Consider the following 21,566-nt stretch of genomic DNA (forward strand, 5'->3'; position numbering starts at 1 on the left):
GATGCACCGCGATTCGCCTTCTCTGTGCCTTCTATCAATGCTGCAGAGCCGCTCAAAAGATATCACTGGTAGGTGTTGCTGCAGGGCATGAAAAACAGTCCAACGTTATGCCACCAGTTTGTAGTGGCAGTTTTAAGTCCAATACGAAAGTATTTTGAAAATGTTCTAATCTACCATTATATGGATGACATCTTACTTGCTGCGGAATCAGAGCAAACAGCCCGAGAAGTGAAACGACAAGTAGTCCAAGCAGTTTCAAGCACGGGGCTCACAACTGCAGAAGAAAAAAATGCAGGAAACCCCACCGTGGCAGTATTTAGGATGGAAAATATCACTTCAAGGATGTTGCCTGACAAATTTGGCTGATCTATTACATTGTGGCCTTCAAGGAATGTGTAAATCCCATTTAACTCCAAGAATTCTGCTCAATATGTGAATAACCTCAGGTCCAAAATGAGGACCTCTATCTGACGACATTCTTTTGGGAATTCCAAACTGTGGCATTATTTCTTTCAACATATTTTTAGCCACCTCTCTTGCTTATTGGTGTGACAGGGAAAAACTTTTGGACATATCTCCTAATGCCAATAGGTATCTATATCCATTTTGTTGTGGCAATGCTGAAAAATCAATCTGGCAATAATTTTCAGGCGAGTTTCCTTTATATGTGGTTCCTGGGGGTGGTTGTTTAATATTTCTAGGGTTATTCTTTAAACAAATTTCACACTTTTAATTACTGATTCTATTAATTTTGTCATGCTAACACTAATTACCTTTCCTCTTCAATCACTGATCATTGTCTCTATGTCCCAATGAATTTTTCTGTTCTTAGCATCGATTGTGGTGAGACCACAACTTGATTTTTAGGAGTAATCATCCATCATTTTCCATTTTTATTTGAATTAAGTGATTTAGCTAGTTCCAAAGCAACCTTACTGTAATTTGGAGTTTGTTGTTCAAATTTCATTTTTTTTTTAACTGGTATTACTGCCATGATGCCTTTTTCTGCTACCTCCTCTGCCGTTTGATGGGCTAATCCATTTTCAATATTCTCTGGGGAATTCCCAAATTGGTGGGCTTTGTAGTTCATAATCGCAACTTCTTTGGGTTTCTGCAACCACTTGGAGCAAGGGCAGAATTTTTTTTTCTCTCGATGTTTGATGGATGTTCCTTGTGCTGTCAGCATTCCTCTCTCTTTCCATATGGCTCCATGGGCATGCACTACTCCAAAAGCATACCTTGAATCAGTCCATATAGAATCATAGAATCATAGAATGGTTAGGGTTGGAAGGGACCTTAAAAGGTCATCTAGTCCAACCCCCCTGCAAGGAGCAGGGACATCCCCGACTAGATCAGGTTGCTCAGAGCCTCATCCAGCCTGGCCTTGAACGTTTCCAGGGATGGGGCATCCACCACCTCTCTGGGCAACCTGTTCCAGTGTTCTAGAATCCCTCATTCTAAGAAATTTAATCCTAATATCCAATCCAAATCTACCTCCCTCTACCTTAAAACCGTTACCCCTCATCCTATCACAACAGGCCCTCCTGAACAGCCTTTCCCTATCTTTCTTGTAGGCCCACTTGAGTTACTGGAAGATGGCTATAAGATCTCCCCGGAGCCTCCTCCAGGCTGAACAGCCCCAACTCTCTCAGCCTGGCATCACAGGAGAGGCGTTCCAGCCCTCTGATCATCTTCGTGACCCTCCTCTGGACCTTCTCCAACTGGTCCACGTCATTCTGGTGTTGGGGGCTCCAGAACTGGACACAGTACTCCAGGTGGGGTCTCACCAGGGCAGAGTAGAGGGGGAGAATCACCTCCCTTGACCTGCTGGCCACGCTCCTCTGGATGCAGCCCAGGATGCGGTTGGCCTTCTGGGCCGCAAGGGCACATTGCCGGCTCATGTTAAGCTTCTCGTCCACCAGCACTCCCAAGTCCTTCTCCCCAGGGCTGCTCTCGATCCATTCCCCGCCCAGCCTGTATTTGTGCCTTAGATTGCCACGACCCAGGTGCAGGACGTTGCACTTGGCCTGGTTGAACTTCATGAGGTTGGCACGGGCCCACCTCTCCAGCCTGTCCAGGTCCCTCTGGATGGCATCCCTCCCCTCCAGCATGTCAACAGCACCACACAGCTTGGTGTCGTCGGTGAACTTGCTGAGGGTGCACTCTATCCCACTGTCCCACTGTTGCTCACAAAGATGTTGAACAGGGCCGGGCCCAACACAGACCCCTGAGGGACGCCACTCATCACTGGTCTCCACATGGACATGGAACTGTTGACCACCACTCTCTGAGTGCAGCCATCCAGCCAACTCCTTATCCACAGAGTGCTCCATCCATCAAACCCATATCTCTCTAGTTCAGAGAGAAGGATGTCGTGCGGGACAGTGTTGTAGTTCAGCCCTGATCGGGACCAGACTACGCAGTCTCTCTCTCGCTCCCCCCACCCTCCAAGAAAATAGGAGGAGATGATATAAGGAAAACGGCTCGAGGTTTGAGATAAGGACAGGGAGAATTCCTTAAAGTTAGCGTTACGGGCAAAACAGACTCGACTTGGGGAAAACTATTCATTTATTTCTAAAACTAGCAGGAGAATGAGACAGGGAACAAGATAACCTCCCCCCACCCCTCCCTCTTCCTGGACTTAACATTATCTCTACTACCTCCCCTCCCGAGCGACACGGGGAGGGGAAAGGGAATGGGGGTCACGATCAGTTCATCACGCGTTGTTTTACGCTGCTGCTTCATGGTCGGGGGAAGAACTCCTCGCATTCCTCCTCTGCTCCAGCGTGGGGTCCCTCCCACGGGCCACAGTCCTTCGTGAAACTGCTCCGGCGTTGTCATCTCTTCCACGGGGTGCAGTCCCTCTAGAACAGCTGTCCCAGCGGGCCCTCCATGGGCCGCAGCCTCCTTCAGGCCTCCACCTGCTCCGGCGTGGGGTCCTCCACGGGCTGCAGGTGGATCTCTGCCCCTCCGTGGACCTCCATGGGCTGCAGGGGGACAACCTGCTCCACCATGGTCGTCACCACAGGCTGCAGGGGAATCTTGGCCAGGAGCCGCGTTACTCCTCCCCGTCCTTCTTCACTGACCTTGGCGTCTGCAGCCGTTACTTACAACAGGCTGGCAGACGCCTCTCAGGATCCTTTTTACATCTTATTCACTTCTCATCTCCTCTCCACTTCTTGCAGCCAGGCCAGGCCGAGTTGGGCCCAGTCGGCTGCCCGGCGGGAGGCCAGAGGGTGAGGCCTGCAAGGCCCATGAGGCTCGCACCTCCCCGTCTCTGCCCCCTGCTCAACTGCTTCACATCTCTTCTCCTCTTTTTTTTCTGTTTTCCCGTACTTAAATACGTTATCGCAGAGGCGTTATCACGGGACATTCTGCTACCAATTGGCTCGGCCTTGGCCAGCAGTGGGTCCGCCCTAGGCCCAGCCGAGTCCACTAAACAACGGGGAGTGACTTCTAGCAGTTTCCTACAGAAGCTACTACCTTAGGCCCCCCCTCACTAAAAAAAAACAGAACAAATTCCTTGCACAAGTCCAGGTAGATGATGTCCGTTGCTTGTCTCTTGTCCACCGATGCTGTTACCCCGTCATAGAAGGCCACCAAATTGGTCAGGCACGATCTGCCCTTGCTGAAGCCATGTTGGCTGTCACCAACCACCTCCTTGCTCTCCATAGGCCTTAGCGTGGTTTCCAGGAGAATCTGCTCCATGGCCTTGCCAGGCACAGAAGTGAGGCTGACCGGCCTGTAGTTGCCCGGGTCTTCCTTATTCCCCTTTTTAAAAATTGGGGTTATGTTCCCTCTCTTCCAGTCGTCGGGGACCTCACCAGGCTGCCACGATTTCTCAAATATGATAGCCAGTGGCTTGGCAACTTCATCCGCCAGTTCCTTCAGGACCTGCGGATGGATCTCATCGGGTCCCATGGACTTGTGCACTTTAAGTTCCTCAGATGATCCCAAACATGCTCTTCGAGTACAGTGGGCAGTTCTACATCCTCGCAGTCCCTACTTGCACCTTCTACAGGTTGGGTGGTGGGACAAGAGCTCTTATCGGTAAAGACTGAGACGAAAAAGTCATGGAGTACCTCAGCCTTCCCCATGTCCTGGGTAACCAGAACACCGGTTTCCTTCCAGAGGGGGCCTACATTTTCCCTGGACTTTCTTTTGTCCCCTACATACCTATAGAAGCTTTTCTTGTTGCTTTTTATATCCCTGGCCAGATTCAGTTCTGCCAGGGCTTTGGCCTTCCTCACCTGATCCCTGGCCACTCAAACAGACTCTTTGTAGTCCTCCCAGTCTACCCGTCTCCACTTCCACCCTCTATAGGCTTTCCTCTTCACTTTCAGTTGGTCCAGGAGCTCCTTGCTCATCCACGCTGGCCTCCTGGACTTTTTGCCCGACTTGTTTTTCATCGGGATGCACCTCTGCTGAGCTTGGAGGAGGTGCTCCTTGAATATAGAGCAACTGTCCTGGGCCCCTCTTCCCTCCAGGGCTGCCTCCCATGGCACTTGGCCCATCAGGTCCCTGAAGAGGCCGAAGTCCGCCTTATTGAAGTCTAGGGCAGAGAGCTTGCCATGTAGTTTCCTTGCTGCCCCGTGGATCTTGAACTCCACCGTGTTGTGGTCGCTGCAGCCAAGGCTGTCCTTTAGTTTCACATCCCCCACCAGTCCTTCCCTGTTGGTGAGCACAAGGTCGAGCATGGCACCCCGCCTTGTCGGCTCCTCTATCGCCTGCAGGAGGAAGTTGTCATCCACGCATTCCAGGAACCTCCTGGACTGCCTGTGCCCTGCCGTGTTGTCTCTCCAACAGATGTCAGGGTGGTTCAAGTCCCCCATGAGGACCAGGGCCTGTGACCGTGAGGCTGCTCCTATCTGCCTATAGTGCGCTTCGTCTGCTCTGTTCTCCTGGCCAGGCGGTCTGTTACAGACCCCTACCGTGACGTCCCCTGTCCGTCCCCATCCTCTAATGGTGACCCATAAGCTCTCTGTCAGCTCCTCCTCCATCCCCAGGTGGAGCTCCACACACTCCAGCCGGTTGCTGATGTAGAGAGCGACACCTCCTCCTCGTCTCCCCTTCCTGTCTTTTCTAAAAAGCCTATACCCCTCCATGTTGATGCTCCAGTCGTACGAATCATCCCACTATGTCTCTGTGATGCCAACAAAGTCGTAGCCCTGCTCGCGTGCACACATCTCCAGCTCTTCCTGTTTATTCCCCATGCTGCGTGCATTGGCATAGAGACACTTCAGCTGGGCCCTCGACAAAGCCGACTTGCTGGCTGGAGCGACAGGGGTTCTATTGGACCGCAGTTTAAGTTCATTTGCACTTATCTGTGATCCTTCCTCAGCTTCTGGACCCTCGGTGCTGGCACTGGCGCCATGCTGACAGCAGTGGGCTGAACTGTGCTCCCCCTCCCCCAGCAACACCAGTTTAAAGCCCTCTGGACGAGCCTAGCAAGGCTTTGTCCAAACACACTCTTCCCCTTCTGGGTTAGGTGCACGCCATCCGCCCCTAGCAGCCTGGGCTTCTCAAAGCACGCCCCGTGATCTAGATACCCAAAGCCCTGGCTGTAGCACCACTCCCTGAGCCACGAGTTAACCTGCCAGATACGTCTGGCCCTTTCAGGTCCCTGCCCTTGGTCCGGGAGGATTGACGAGAATACCACCTGCACCCCAGAGTCTTTGACTGTTGAACCCAGAGCCTTGAAATCCCTTTTAATGTTTCTCAGGCTGCTGCCGGCTGTGTTGCTGCCCCCCACATGAAACACCAGCAGTGGATAATAGTCTGTGGGCCGTATGAGGCTAGGTAGTCTCTCGGTGACATCCCTGATATGAGCCCCCGGGAGACAGCACACCTCCCAAGAGAGCACATCGGGTCGGCAGATGGGTGCCTCCGTACCTGTCAGGAGGGAGTCACCCACTACTACCATGTGTCTCTTTTTCTTGGTAGCGCTAGATATTACATGAGCCGGGTGCGCTACCTCGCACGGCTCCCGTGCATCCCCCGAGGTGCTGGGTCTTACTTCTTCAGTCTGCAGAGCAGCAAAGCGGTTCTGCAGGGGCACCTCGGCGTTCTGAGGAAGCTTCTTCTTCCTCCTGCAGTGCCTTGTCCTTGCAGCTTTCCATTCAGTGGCATCTTCTGCCTGCTTGCTAATGTCGTGTGTCAGTGCGGGGGGGGGTGATTGGTTCACTGGGTGCTGCGGTTCCGGTACAGACTATGCCTGGAACCAAGTATCCAGCTCCGTCTCCGCCTCCCTGATGTCCCGCAGCCTCCTGACCGCCTCCTGCAGCTCAGCCCCTGCCGCAGGAGCTCCTCCACCTGGGCACACCTTCTGCAGTCAGGGCTGCCGCCTGCCCTTGCCCGGAGAGTAGGGTCCAGGCATTGCCTGCAGCCCGAGGTCTGCACCGCAGTCTCTCCCCTCAGCTGCTCTGTCTGCATGGAGGCATCGACCGCCGCAGACGGAGCCAGTGCAGACCTCCTGGCTGGAGCTTCAGCCTTTGTTCTCAGGCGGGTGTTGGCCATGTTGCCTTGAGAGGCGTAAAACACCAAGTGCCCAGGGCGGCGCCCTCGCTGACGCGCCCTACCCTTGTGAACTGCCACCAAAACAGCCGTGCCATGTACTTGCTGACACGCCACACCCTGTTTGCCCGTCCTGTTTGCCGCGCTCCGGGTCACCGGCGCTCCACAGGTTCTGCTTTAAACGGGGAGACGGGCCGGACCGCCGGTGACCCCTGCTTCCGCCCATGTCTCGTCAGACACTGTTGCGTGAGCTGCGGGGCTCCTGGCACCTTGGTCCTCTCCACACTGAGCTTTGCTGCTTCGGGAATGTCCTGGCTGCGCTGCGCTGTGCCGCGCCACTGCGGATAATGCCGACTACGAAGCTGTTGCTTCAGCCACCCCAGCCCCATTCAGAGCAGTGGTGTGATGGACACCAGCCAGGGCATCTCAGACCAATTCAGTGCCTTTGGCCAGTGACTGAATCCCACCACTGCGGAGACACAAGGTCTGTCCCTTCTCCATCCACTAGACGGATCACAGCACATGAACACAAAACATCTCACATGGAGGTCTCTGCAAGTGTTCCATCACTCTCAAACCCTCCTGGTTCTTCTCTCCCCCATCTTTTAACCTTCCCATTGATGATACCATCATGGATTAATGCAACAGGTTTCATGATGTTCCTGTATCACAGGATGTCCTCACCCAAAACTGCTTTCAAAATCCTCTCTTTCTTTGCTGGGATGGGCTTCACCTCCAGGCCAAACATGCACCAATGTCCTCAGGCTGAGGAGCACACTGTTGTGGGAGATAAAGAACCCATTCAAGTCCTCATGGAGAATTTCAGGACCAATGACCCTCAAAGGGGAGCAAAACAGCATGGCAAAAAATTCGGGAGGTTTCTGGATGGTCTTGGGATCGTTTGGGACACAGGTCTATGTATCTCGTTTGTCAGATGGGCCAACAATGGTGAAATTGATTTGCATCTGTTACTCACCAAGAGGGAAGATCTGGTGAGGGATGTGAAAGCCAGAGTCAGCCTTAGTTGTCATGATCATTAGATAACAGGGTCTCACCTCCCAAGGAGAATGAGGAAGAAAAATAGAAGCAGGAGTCACGGGAAAGTTCCTTAGAAAAAAGAAAGCGTACAGGAGATGGATGCAGGGTAACTACAGCCTGGTCAGCCTCACCTCTGTGCTTAGCAAGGTCATGGAGCAGATTCTCCTGGAAACCATGCAAAGGCACATGGAGAGCAAGGAGGTGTTTGGTGACAGCCAACATGGCTTCAGCAAGGGCAGATGGTGCCTGACCAATCTGGTGGCCTTCTGTGATGGGTGACAGCATTGGTGGACAAGGGATGAGCAATGAACATTATCTACCTGGACTTGTGCAAGGCATTTGACATTGTCCTGCACAATATCTTTCTTTCTAACCTGAATGGACCACTCAGTGGATGAGGAATTGGCTGGATGGCTGCACTCAGAGATTCGTAGTCAATGTCCAGGTGGAGACCGGTGATGAGTAGTGTCCCTCAGGGTTCCATGTTGGGCCCAGCCCTGTTCAACCTCTTTGTCGGTGACATGGATGGTGGGATAGAGTGCACCTTCAGCAAGTTCGCTGACAACACCAAGCTGTGTGGTGCTGTTGACACACTGGAGGGAAGGGATGCCATCCAGAGGAACCCTGATAGGCTAGAGAGCTGGGCCCATGCAAAGCTCATGAAGTTCAACCAGGCCAAGTGCAAGGTCCTGCACCTGGGTCGTGGCAATCCCAGGCACAAATACAGGCTGCATGGAGAATGGATTGAGAGCAGCCCTGAGGAGAAGGACTTGGGAGTGCTGGTGGATGAGAAGCTCAACATGAGCCGGCAATGCACCCTTGCGGCCCAGAAGGCCAACCGCATCCTGAGCTGCATCAAGAGAAGCGTGGCCAGCAGGTCAAGGGAGGTGATTCTCCCCCTCTACTCTGCCCTGGTGAGCCCCCACCTGGAGGACTGTGTCCAGTTCTGGAGCCCCCAACATCAGAAGGATGTGGACCAGTTGGAGAAGGTCCAGAGAAGGGCCATGAAGATGATCAGTGGGCTGGAGCACCTTTCCTATGAGGACAGGCTGAGACAGCTGGGGCTGTTCAGCCTGGAGAAGAGGAGGCTCTGGGGAGACCTGATAGCGATCTTCCAATACCTGAAGGGGGCCTACAAGAAAGATGGGGAGAGGCTGTTTTGTAGGGCATGTTGTGATAGGAAGAGGGGTAATGGTTTTAAAATAGTTAGATTTAGATTGGATATTAGGAAAAAACATTTTACACTGAGGGTAGTAGAACACTGGAACACATTGCTCAGAGAGGTGGTGGATGTCCCATCCCTGGAAACAATCAAGGCCAGGTTGGACAGGCCTCTGAGCAACCTGATCTAGTTGGGGATGTCCCTGCTCCTTGCAGGGGGGTTGGACTAGATGACCTTTAAAGGTCCCTTCCAACCCTAACAATTCTATGATTCTTAAAAGAGTTGTTGTTTGGAAGCCCTAGAGTTGACATTTGCAAGAGATTTCAAGGGCACAACAATCAGCTGTTCCTACTTGAGGAAAAGTGAAAGAAGAAATGAAGAGAATGTGTGGCCACTGCTGGGTTTAGCAAGAGGAGGAATAGATAGGTTTGAGGTACTCTTGGCCTTTGTCTTCTCCAGCCAGGTCTCTCAGTGGCATGTGCCTAAAAGGCAGAGCCCAGCCAGAACACAGCAGTGGATGGAGATGAAGTCAGAGGTTACTTAGGTAAGGCCAAGCCTTAAGAGTCTGTTGCACCAGATGGGATGAATGCTAAGATGCTGAGAGACCAGGATGATGTCATAGTAAGGCTGTTCCGAGACATTTCGTGAGGTCATAATGTCTGGAGAAAGCAAAAAGCCAATCTTGCGTCCATCTTCTAAAAAGACCCAAGGACTGAGCAGGGGAATTACAGGCTGCAGTGACAGAGGCCAGGAGTTGTGTGGCTGGGCAACAGCTCTGTGGGAAAAGGCTGTGGTGGTCCTTCAGTTTCATGAGGCAAAACATGACCCAGCAGAGAAGGTGGCAAACAGCATCCAGGGCTGCATGAGAGCACCACAGCCAGAAGAAGTGATTATCTCCTTCTGCTCAGCACTTTTTACACTACATCCAAAATAGTTCAGGTTTAGAAGCTGTGCAATGGTGATGAGACCTTGCTGTGAGGAGGAGGTTGGCTTAGAGACATCCTGAGTTGCCTTACAGTATGGGTGACGGTGCATTTCCTTCCACCTCAGGGCTTCCCTTGACCATGCTAGGGAAAGCACTCTGGTTCCTCATGACCATGGAAGTGAGCAAACATGACTTTGGCCACATCATCTTTCTTGTCTTCTGCAAGTCACTGCTGCTCACATGCAGAGCTGCTTGGCAGGTACTTCCAGACCTCCTTGATCATGCCCTTTGCTTCATCTGCTGTTCCCTTTTCCCCTCTTTTCCCCCACCAGAGATCTTCCCTTTGATCATCCTTAGCTCCTCCCATACAAACAGCCCTCCTTTGTTTGCTCTTTCCACACTGGTCTTGGCTTTGCTTGCTTTGTAGCTCTTTCTGAGGTGGTCAGCATGGATAATTCTATATTGGAAAGCAATTTTGTTGAATTAATACCTGTTTTTAGTATTTGTAGTGCCCTGCAGCTCATGCTGTTTTCTTGTGAGAGACACCAAAATCAGGGTGAGCCAGCTGCCTGCAAGATTAACAGCTGGCAAAATGGAGCATCAGTCTGGGAGAACCCTGAGAATCTCTGGGATTCGGCCAACAGAAACACCTGAAGTTCACAAGGAGAAGCAACAAGTCCTGCATTGAGGGGAAAGAATAACCTTGTACCTCAGGGCAGGCTAGGACCTGGCTGGCTGAGCAGGGACCCTAAGGAGGAGGGCCTGGGCCCAAGGAGGGATGCCGTATGAGCCAGGAGAACATGCTCACCATAAGTGAGATCAGCTGGGTAGGCAGCTGCCTTAGGAACAATGTGGCCACTCAGAAAAGGGGAGTTACCATCCCTTTCGACTCAGCACTGTTGTGGCCACATTTGGACTTGTGGGTTCCTCTGTTGGGTTTCCTGCTCTAGACAACTTGGGAGGAACTGGAGAGTGCCCAGAAGTGGTCTTCCAAGATGGCGTCTCGTGTACATGGCCTCTGTGGGGATGCTGAGGCACCTGGGCTTTTGCCTGCTGAGACAGAGGCTCAGAGCAGCACAATCAGAGGCTTCAGCTCCTTGAACAATGGACTGACAGTGGATGGATTTGTGTGTGTGTGTGTGTCAATCCAGAGGGAGTTTGGACCAGCCCAAGGCTTTGTGTGCCAAGGCACAGCCAGGGACGGTGGGGAGAAATCAGTAATGGTAGTGAGATACTCAGATGAGAACAAGAAGAAGAGGATTAGGTGTCCACAGCTTTCAAGGGAACAGGTGCAGGCTTGGGGCAGCAGAGGACAGCCTGTGTTGGAGACTGTTGAGGGAGCTGACAATGCTGAATACCCTCATCAGAGCCGACATCTTTCTCCCCTGGGCCATGGCTGTTGCCTGTGCCACCTAGGAGAAACTTTATCATGACAGCACCAGGGCCTCATGGCCTCCTCTTCCCCACTCAGGAGCAGGGAGGTGTCACAGCCTGTTCTTGCACTTGGCGTTGCACATCATCCCCACATCACACTGCCCCAGAAAGAGTCTCAAGAAATGTGAGGGACAGGGTCTTCCTTTCCCGTGCCTATGGGTCAGGGCTTGGCCCTCTGGCTTCATATAACACATCCAGGTTTACTCAGAATCTGTTCCACCTCTGCATTGCTTTTCCCTGTCATTTCAGCTCTCACCAGCCCCAGGGAGGCTTTGTCGGTAACGTCCCTCAGTGGGACCCATTAAGGCTCCAAGAAACTTTGGAGTTTGCATCTGACTTTGACTTCTAGATGTTATAGTTTATCTGCCCTCTTTGTCCCATTAAATGACAGAGATTGGCCAATTAAAAATTTGGTTTATTAAAGCAAGCGACCAGTAAGCAAAACAGCGCTGGGCGGCCGGGGAGTCTCCTGCTCCGCCAACGGCGCGCGCCGAGATAGCAAACCGCCCCGTTCTTATACAGTAAAAACAATAAATATTTCGTTGATGCTGATACATATTCATTACCTAAACCCACCTACTCTCGCTTCGTATGGTAATTAGCTTATCAGTCCTTCGCGCTTGCGCAAATTCTCCCAGGAATTGTGGGCGAGGGTCTTCGGGGGTCTTTTGGGAGGAAGGCCGTAGGTCTTCTTCACGGTGTACTTTTCACCTTTGCCTGGAATGTGCTGTTCCCACAAGTTGGCAGTGTCCTTATCAGTCTGAGCCGATTCGTGTCCTTCTTGAACAAGGAGATTTATGTGATGGGTGCCATCCTGTTCTCGAATCCTTGCTCCTTTTAATCACTCCCTCACTCCCTCGAGATAATGTGAGACTGTTTCTTGCTCCAAACCAGACTTCCCCCTCCCACTAATTGCTTCTTCAAACTATATGGTTAGAAAGTTACTGGTTTTATACCCTTCATCTTTATGAGCCCCCCCCCGCTCCCTCCTTTCGCAGTCCTGCATGCCGTTTTTACATAGCCAGGTGCCTGTGGCTGACCTTGTGTATTTAATGTAACTTTCTTGTGGCCGACTTTGTGTATTTCATATAACTCTCCATTGTTCTGACAAGGTTTGATGAACAAACAGCTCACAGTTTATTACGCAGCCCGCAGCCAGCGCGGGGGTTTTGCTCCTCAGCTGGGCAGGGCCACTCCCCGCAGCGCCATTTCTCTCAGCACAGCCAGACCGGGGCTCTGATCGCTCTCCCCTGTCCCGCCGTCAGGCAGGGCACAGAGTTCCCACAGCGATCGCTTTTCCCCTGCCGAGGGAACGGATCCCGCAGCGCCAGCGGAGGCACCTCCCCCTGGGTCTCTGTCCCGCGGCGGGAAGGCGGGCCGGCTCGCTCCCACGCAGACCGCAACCCCGCAGAGCGGGGGACCCCTCCGCCCCCAGCCCAGCTCTGCACACGATGGCGCCGACAGCTGTCGGTCTCCTCCTCTGAGGGGACGCCGCCTCTGATTGGCCCCCGGGCTGCTGAGCCTGCCCTGCACCGGAGCCCGTCACCTCTGATTGGTGGCCGGGGCTGTCGCTCTACCCGGGTGCAGTTCCCGCCCTGCCCGGCGGTGCTGTTTCCTCGGATTGGCTGCCTGGTTCGTTCAATCACGAGCCTTGCCCCGCCTGTTCAAACGCCATTGGCTGTCCTGGGTCCACTGACGCCCCCCTGACCTCGGGGCAGACGTTGCCAGGCGACGAGCTCCGCCTCCCGGGTGCAGCCGCTCAGGGTGGAATTTGGGGCCTGAGAGAAGGTGCGGGTGCTGGTGTTACACGGCATGAAATGCTCAATCAGTGTAACTTTAGAATAGTGTGATTGCTGGGAAATTAGATGTCCATACGAGGTGATTCTTGCTAACTGCAGAGCTGTAGTCACACAGGTTAAAGTTGACATGAAATCTGTTTGTCCTGAGAGGGAGCGGGCAGTCTCAGAGCTGTTCCTTTGTTAGGAGTCAGCCCAGCCTGTCTGGGGTAATTAAGAAAGGTGGCAGAACAAAGGGAGGCCTCAAACACCAGCTGTGGGAATAGGCCCTGAGCCCTCCCTTTGGAGCCAGAAAATCCAGGGCAACGCGACCTGTTCCCAAGACCGTAGCTGGAGATTTGAAGGAGGGGTTCCACCAGCGAATTCGAGGAGGGGCACTCCGACGACCCCCAAGACCACCCGAAAGACCCTCGACACAAAGGACTGAGCATGCGCAAGTGGGTGGGGAATATTATAATGCTTTCTAGGAAAACTAATGATTGTGTGTTAGTATTCTGGGAATTAGTAATGATTACGCATGAAGTCACTAAATATGTGCTGTCCAGATTTCCAGACCGGCACGCACGCTAGGTGGAAGGATCCCCCCGTGCATCCGGCGCCGCAATGAAGAATGCCTGCTTCTTAATGCTGCATTGGTGTTATGAGTTTGAGTCCCGATTTCGGTGACACCGACAGCCTGGTGGGTGCCCTTACAATAAGGCTTTTGGCCCTAAAATCGGGGCGTTGGGTGCTGAAGGTCGGGCTGGATGCGACAAGTGGCGCTTTGGACCCAGAAAGCCAGGGGAACCTCTTGGTTCCGAGCTGAGCTGGCTGTGGGGCCCAGTGACTCCACACGACGCCACCCCTCTGCTCTCCTGAGTGACCACCAGAACAGACGGAGCCCAAAGTCAGGGAGCAAAGGGACTCACGGGACATTTTGCGGGCGTTTCAGCTCTGTCCCAGCCCAAACCAGCACAGCTCCCCAGTACAGCACAGGGTTTTTGTGACGGGACACAGGATGATTTGTCAGCTTGGTGCACACGGGTGCCTCTTCGTGCCCTGAGGTCTCGCAGGAGGGGCAGCTTGGGCTACAGCTTCTCTCCTCCTCCCCTCTGGGTTTTGCGCTCTAGCGGGGCAGCTGGGGCTTTGTTGCAAGGACACCCTGGGTCCGGGTGTGCTGTCCTGAGGCAGCGGCAGAGGCCAGCAGTGACACTGTCTGCTCAGCACCCTCCAGGTGGGCCCTGTGGCAAGGACCGCATGGGACTGGGCTTGTTGTTCCAGAGTTATTTTTTTAAAAACGTACTTTAACACGGGCAATTTTGAGAGGAGAATTTAATCTCTCAAAGGCTCAGCGGCACCAGCAGCACAGTGACCGCAGGCTCCACCTTGATGTTGGCATTTGTCTTGATGCTGGCGTTTCTCTTGATGTTGGTGTCTCTTTGCCCAGGATGAAGATGGTCTGAGCTGCCAGGGAGCTGACCAAGGGGTCAGGGTCATTCGTCAAGGGCTTGAGAGCTGCAAGAGAAGCAAGCAGAGCAGAGATGAACCCCCACTACTTGCAGAGACCCCCAGGAGTCCCCTCCAGACCATGCCAGCCCAACCATCTCATTCTCTGGCCCGGAGAGGAGGCGAGACAAATGCCCCATGCCCCCCGACATGTTCTTCTGGCCCCAAAGAGTTTTCCTGCAGCAGTTCCAGGCGTGATAGCACCCTGCCTGGGCTCTGTCCCCTTCCCCACCAGCCCCAGCCTGCACAGCACCGCCCCTCCTCACCATTGCAGATATCGCAGAGCTTCTCCGAGCTTCGGTCCCTCAGATGCCGTGCGGCAAGCCCTAGGCACAGATCTCTTGTCAGACCTTCACTTTGCAGGGTGGCTGCCCACCCTCCTCCCCCTCAGCAGGGCTGACCCCAGGGAAGGACAGTCCCCGAGGGTGGTGGGACCGAGCGAGGCTCCCAGCGAGCCCAGCTGCGTGGTGCTGGGCCCTCCTCAGGGCTCTGGTAGCCACGGGCTGCCCCTTGTTGCCAGTGCAACAGCGGGGACTGGGGCCAGGCTGCCAGAAGAGGGTCCCCAGGGGCTGTGGCTCACCGATGAACCTGACGGCTGCCTCTCGCACGGGGGCCTGAGAGTCCTTCAAGTACGGCAGGCTCTGCTGCAGGTACTCTTCCACCCTGCTCCTCTTGTGCGCCAGCTGGAGAGAGCACAAGGGCACGGGGCTGGTACCAACCCTCCCCAGCCGGCTGGAGCAGTCCTTCCCACCAGCACTGCCCTTCCCTCCCGGCATTTCCCGTCTCCAGCCAACAGCCCTGTGGGGCTGGGGTTCAGAGACAGCCAGAGGCAGAGGGAGCCTGGAGGTACTGAGATCCCTCTGTCCCGCTGCCAGGTCCCCGGATGGGCAGGGAGGAGACTTCAGCACCCAGGGGGCAGCGAGCAGGGGAGAGGGGCCTGCAGAAGAGCTCCTGGGGGCTCTGTGCTTGAAGGCAGGGAAGGAAGATGCAGCTCCAGGCGTTGGGCTCCGGGCTGGAGCAGAGCAGGGAAGGCAGAGCTGCACAGCCCACAGCACCGGGCACACAGGGCAGCCTTCGTCCAGCCTGGATCTTAGGATTTGGGGTTGTTCTCACCAAGCACTCTCCAGTCCTCCATGTCTGCTCTGTCTGAGTGAGGTCCTTGAGCTCGTTCTGCTCCAGGAGCTCTGCAGCACCTAAGAGGGCTTCCCTGGAGGCCTGAAGAGAAGCAGAGGCTCAGAGAAGGCACAAGAGCCCATGCTGTCAGCACTCCCCTCCCCACGACACCGGTCGCAGTCACTGCACCTTGGCCACGCTCCCGATCTGGTCATGCATCCGGAGGAAGAGCGGGAGCAGGGCCCTCTGCACTGCCTTCTTCAGCTTTGTACAGTTCCTCCCCACCACAGTCTTCAGCACGTCTCTGAAGAGGCTGATGGAGAGCTCCCGCACCTGGCTGGACTCCTGGTAGGGAGGAGGACAGGGGGACTTCAGCAACAGCTGCTCCCTGCCCACGCTGAGCAAGGGCGTTGGCGTGGCTGATGTGGGGGAGATGCCCCGGGGTTGGGTTCTGAACACAGGGGCTGTGGGCCAGATCTGCAGCTGCGGCTGAATAGCCCTGGGCCTGAGAGAGGCCACACAAGAGGTGGGGCCGATGCTCCGCGTGCTCCCCTAGCCACCCAGCATCCACCATCAGCCACACCGGCCGTGCCAGTGCAGAGCTCCCCAGCCACAGGCTGAAGAGAAGACCAGGCTGGCCGGAGAAAATCCCTCCGGCGCACACACGGCTGGCTCAGCCTCATCCCCCGCCACGGCGCCTGGGGAGAACGTCTGCTCCGGCCTGGCGCTGCAGCTGAGGAGGCCCTCAAAGCTCTGAGAGCAGCTCTTGGGCGGCTGGTGCTGTGCACAGGGGCTGAGCTGGGCCCCAGCGTAGGCTCTCAGGTCTCTGGTGATACCCGGAGGCATCAGCCTGCCAGGGAGAAGCCGTGCTGGACTGCAGAGCCCAGGGGAGTGAGGAGGGGAGCAGCCCTGCCCGACCGCTGACCACAGGGCTGGGCTGACCAGCAGCTGTCCTTGCAGCGTGTCCGTTGCCTTGGCTCAGGCTCCCGCAGCAGCCTTACATTGCTGAAGAGTGGCAGGAGCTTCTCCACCAGCTGCAGAGTGAAGGGGCAGGCATTCTCCCACTTCAGATAACCCAGAATGTTTCTGAAGACAAGCAGGGCCTTCATCTGAATGTCCTTATTGGCATGCTGCAGGGTCTCCAGGACGTCTCCCAGCACGACCTGCATTTTTCTTGCCTGTATGAAACACACCATCTCCTTTTTGTGAAGCAATGAAAGGCCATCCTGGCCAAACTGCTCTGGTCCCTGAGCACCAGCCTCCCGTCCGGCTTCCTGGCAGCAAGCACGGGAATTGCTGCAGCAGCCTCCTGGCTGGCGGTGGCCACGGACACACGGATGGGGATGCGAGGAGAGCAGGGGGAGGGAAGAGGTGGTAGGAGAGCAAAGACTGCCCCTGCTCAGCCACCCCCTTTTCTGAGCAGCCCGAAGGGCCGAAGGGTTGGTAACCCCCTGTGCCTGGAGAGCTCCCCAGGACAGCAGCAGGCCCCTCCATGAAGCGAAGGTGTTTGGAGCCGTCACCCCACCTCCCGACTCCCAGCCAAGACCAAGCCACCACATCACCCACTGCCCCAGCAGCCCCAGGCTGCCAACTGGGCTCCACTCGACTCTGCCCCACTCACCAGCTCAGGTCTCTGCGACAGCGAGACGAGGCCTCGGAGTGTCAGCGAGAGCACCTCCAGGCTTGAGTGCTGCAGAGACCTCCGCTCATTGTACACGGCAGCAAAATCCTCTGACCGGACGTCGCTGGCGGCCAGCAGCTGCAACGAAGAGGGCAGTGAAAGACTGGCAGAGCCTGCAGGGCTCCCCGCACCCAGCGGCTCCTGGTTCCCACTGGCAGCTCAGGGCAAGGGCACTGGGGCCAGACAGCCCATCGTGGGGACAGCTCTGCCTGTGCAGGGCCTCTTGGATCCCCCCGTGCCCTGCACCAGGCCGCACACAGCACGGTGTCTGTGATGGCTCCTGCTGTCCTCTGACCATGGCCAGCCTCTCCTCACGCCTCTGAGGAGCGGCTGAACAGCATTTGGGGGCAGATGGGAGGGGAGAGGGCAGGCACAGCCCTGCAGGTGAGCAAGGCCTGCTCCGGTCACTCACAGCCAGGTGCAGGATGCAGACGTCGTCGCTGATGGTGTGGAACAACTTGCACACCAGCTGGTCCTGGAGTTCACTGCGCAGCTCCCTCAAAACCTTCTCCAACGGCTGGGGCAGGGAGAAGATCACCTCCCACATGGCCAGGGCAGCGCTGCAAGCCAGAGCGTTGGGTCAGCAGGGTTAGCTGACCACCATGCTGGGCCAGGGCCCAGCACCTCCAGGATGTCCTGCAGGTTCCCAAGGGTCTGGCAGCCGGAGTCTCCGCACCCCTCTCCCCACAGGGAACAAGCCCTCAAGGGTGTCTGGGCCTCTACCTGTCAGCTGGTGGAGAGAACTTCAACAAGCTCCTCACCACTTCCTTAGGGCGCCAGTTGGCCAGGAAGAGGAGGAGTGCATCCATGCTGCGCGGGGCTGGTGTCACGCAAATGCGGTCCAGGCTTCCATGGATGGCAGTCATGATCTTTGGCACCTGGAGGGGACACAGGTGAGGATGGTGCTGCCACTGCAGCCCAGCTGTTTGCACAGCTGCTGCCACTGAAACTGCTGCCCTTCCCTTCCCTCTCTTTAGGCTTAGGAAGGCTGCAGGTGCTGGACACACTGGGGAGTGGGAGGGAGAGGTTGAGGGGTGGGCGAGGGAGGAAAGGAAGGAAGGAGGGAGGGAGGGAGGAGCAAGCCCTGAAAGGGCTCATGGGCAGGGCGATCCAGCCACAGGCCGCTTACGTCCGTCAGCCAGGAACAACGATTTTTCATGGCCTCGTCCAGCATGCTGCTGGCCCCGTCCTCGTCACAAAGGCTGTTGTCTGTCATGGCCTCGATGGCTGTGAGGATGACATCTGTCCTCTCATACGGCTCGAGGCAGTTTCCAATCATCTAGGGGGAAGCAAAGAAGGCAAGATGAATCACACCGAATGACCTGGTGGTGCTGCTTGGCTGAGGCCCACTGATTCTGGGTCCCTTTGCTCACACAAGCCTCCTGCCAATGCCACGGACCAGAGTCCCAGCAAGGGGGGACCTCATTACCTTCATCGTGTCGCTGCTATCGAGCGAAGAGTGCAACCAGTTGCCCTCGGAATCCCATCTCCGTTGCAAGTCTGGGTACTCTGGATGGTCCTCTGGCAGCGCGTTGCCTAAATGGAGGGGAAACACAGAAGAGTCAGTAAGACACAGCATTTTGCTAAGACGCTTCCTAAGCGATGAAGAGAGCTTGGAAGTAGGAATGAGTGAGGAGGGGGGTGACAACCCACAGTCAGGGGAGGAGGTGGTGGGCAGGCGTGTAAAGCTAAGGCTGATGGGTGATGGGAAGAAGATGGGAACATTCCTCAGGAATGATGAGGAAGGATTAGGAGGAAGCACAGCTTCTTGCTACAGGCACTGGAGGGACCAGCTGGCATGATGCCCGGCTGGATCTGCTCTTCACTGATAAAAGGGTTTTGGGACGCGGCAAGCAACAGCAGCTGTGGCTGCAGGGCCCACAAAACAGCCGCGTCTGAGATCCTGAGAGGAGTGATTAAGGAGAGCAGCAGAGAACAGGTCCTGTACTTGAGGTGAGCATTGAGCTTCTGCAGCAGAACGATAGAGACGACAGAGCTGGGATCGTACGGAAAGCAGCTGCCAAGGGCCATGGAGGTCAGGGAAGCTGGCTGCCATTCATGGACAGCCTCCAGCAAGCACAAGAACGGTCTGTGGCAATGCTCAGGGAAACAAGCAGAGGTGTGTGCGTCTGGAGGGACACGGCCTGCCACAGCTTCTCTTACGTCTTTGCTGCAGGATGAAACTGTAGAGGAGGTGAAGAGCATCCAGGGCTGCACAGCTGGTGTCTTTGTACTCGCAAGAGCTGAGAAGCATGAGACGTCCCAGCAGCTGTCCCAGGATCGGGATATGGATGTCCCCGTAGCAGTCAGGGCCGTCCTCCTCTGTTCCAAAGTGACAGCAGCCCTGGGCGAGGGAGGCAGAACATCAGAAGGGCTGAGGGGAGACCGTGCAGGAAGGAGGGACCAAGAGGCCTGCTTCAGGGCAGAGCCTGGCCCAGTGCCCTAGCCTGTGCCCCGACTTGCCTCGCAGGCACCCCCAGCTGCAGGCTGCTCTGGTGTGCAGGGAAGGCGAGACGGCTTGCTGGAAGGGCCCTGGCTCTTACCTCCAGTGAGAAATAGCTGGCCAGCAAATAGCTCAGCATCGCGATCCTCCCCACGGCCCTCTCGCGCACCGCTGCCATCGTGGACTTGGTGGAGGTCAGCAGCATCTGGGAGAAGAGAAGCTGCTGGTGTGCCCTGGGAGCTGCCGCCCGTGCCAGCAGAAGCAGCACTGCTGATCTCCTGGCTGGACTCGTGCAGTCGCTCCAGGCGTCCTGTGAGCTTGAGCAACGCTTGAAGAACAGCCCCTGCCAACCCCACGCTGTGCCCGTGCCAGACCTGCAAGATGTTCTGCAGCTCCTCGCTGAAGCTGGAGGCGGGAGAGCTGAGTATAAACATCTGCAGCATCGTGTCCATGGCATGCAGGGTCTGCAGGGAGGACAAAGGAGGGTGGCAGTCTTTCGGCGACCCCTCTCACTCCCAGGAGGTGGATCTGAACTCCCTGTGCAAGGGGAGGACACCCGCACTGCCTCACGGTGCCCGGGAGAGGCCTCAGGGCAGAGAAGCTGCTGTGGCCAGCGCAGCCTGCAGCACTGCACGTGGCCAGGCTCACGGGAATGGGGGAGAAGGATGAGAGTGGAAAAGCAAAGCCAGGGGCCCTGCCCAGCCTTGCACGTCCGGTTGTCTCTCGGCACAGGGCGGGCAGGTGACCCCAGGGGACCCCAGAGCTCCTGTAGCTCCCCAGTGCTCACCTCGTGGTAGAGGGAGATGTCCAGGCCCCGCATCTCCTCCTTTGGAGGAAGCTCAAAGACACTGGTGAAGCAGGCGTCTAAGAGGGGCTGCTTTTTGCCCTCCAGCACCGTCCCCACCGTGCTGCAAAGAGAGAGAGGGGCCAGTGGGACACAGGCGCTGGGCGCTGTGCCTCCAGGCACCCCTGGGGACAGAGTCAAAAGCAGGGGCTGGGCAGGTACCTCAAGGCAGCGATGGCCAGCATGGCTTGCTGTCGCACCGCCGTGCGCAGGTGGTCCTTGGGCTCCTCTTGCAGCAGTGCCTGCAGAGCACAAGCGGGATGGGAGCTGTCAGCCAGCAGCACCCCGTGCCAGCAGCATTGGCACTGCTGGGCAGGGCTGGCAGAGCCCCTCTGCCCCCCACCCCACTGCCGGCCCACAGAATGCTGCCCTTAGGACCCGGGTGCTGGGGCGTCCGCTGGCAGGGCTCTGAGTCCCTGAACTCGGTGACATTCAAGTCCCCTCGGGGACAGCTTGGGACCCACGGACGCTCGCCATTGCCCCCTCCCACTCCAGCGCTGCCGTCACAGCGTGCCACTGCCAGGGAGCACTGCATGCTTCCCCAGACCCGCCGGGTGTCTCCTCACCCTGATAGTCTCTGCCAGCTCCAATCTGTGGCAGAAGACATCCAGGCCCTGCCACAAGACCTTGTGTCTGGCAGCTCGGCACAGCCTGCAGATGCTCTTGAGAAAACGCATCTTCTGGGCCTCATCCTGCAAACCAGGGACAGGGAGGCAAGGGGGAGCGTGAGAGAGGGAGGCACATGGCCAGCACAACCAGAGCCCTGGCAGCAGGCAGCAGAGCTGCGGGGCCATCAGGAGATGCAGGCACAGCTGCCAGGGCAATGACCACGGTTACCTTGCTGGTGCTCTCGAGAAAAGCCCGGATGCAGCTCACGCTTTCCTCTTCCTCTTCATAGACAGCTAACCAGCTGCCATCTAGAGCTGGAGGAGGGCAGGGAGGGCTGTAGAGAGGGCCTCAGGGCAGGAGAGAGCTGAAGAAGGAGCTCTGCTCTTCGCCCAGCCTTGTGCCTGCTCCCCTGGCACGGTCTCCCTGGGGGTGTCCAGCCTTGGGGGTGCTCAGCAAAAGGGCTGCGAGGCTGCAGCACCACACGTCAGGGAGAACCCCGAGGGTTCCTCAGGGCTGAGGAACT

General features: G+C 56.1%; 1 protein-coding gene across 1 annotated transcript; it reads right to left on the reverse strand.

The window, feature by feature from the left end:
• Nucleotides 1–15,646: 15,646 nt before the first annotated feature.
• On the reverse strand, nucleotides 15,647–18,363 carry LOC147599783 (uncharacterized). The gene is made up of 6 exons (XM_086753556.1): nucleotides 18,277–18,363; nucleotides 17,871–18,025; nucleotides 17,560–17,707; nucleotides 17,088–17,225; nucleotides 16,468–16,644; nucleotides 15,647–15,811 (listed from the first exon to the last, which is right to left on the reverse strand). The coding sequence occupies exons 1-6, from the start codon at nucleotides 18,361–18,363 to the stop codon at nucleotides 15,647–15,649; spliced, it is 870 nt and encodes a 289-aa protein (XP_086609682.1).
• Nucleotides 18,364–21,566: the final 3,203 nt, after the last annotated feature.

The sequence above is a fragment of the Chlamydotis macqueenii genome, chromosome 8 (assembly GCF_036417535.1).
Source record: "Chlamydotis macqueenii isolate bChlMac1 chromosome 8, bChlMac1.mat, whole genome shotgun sequence".
Classification (NCBI taxonomy): Eukaryota; Metazoa; Chordata; class Aves; order Otidiformes; family Otididae; genus Chlamydotis; species Chlamydotis macqueenii.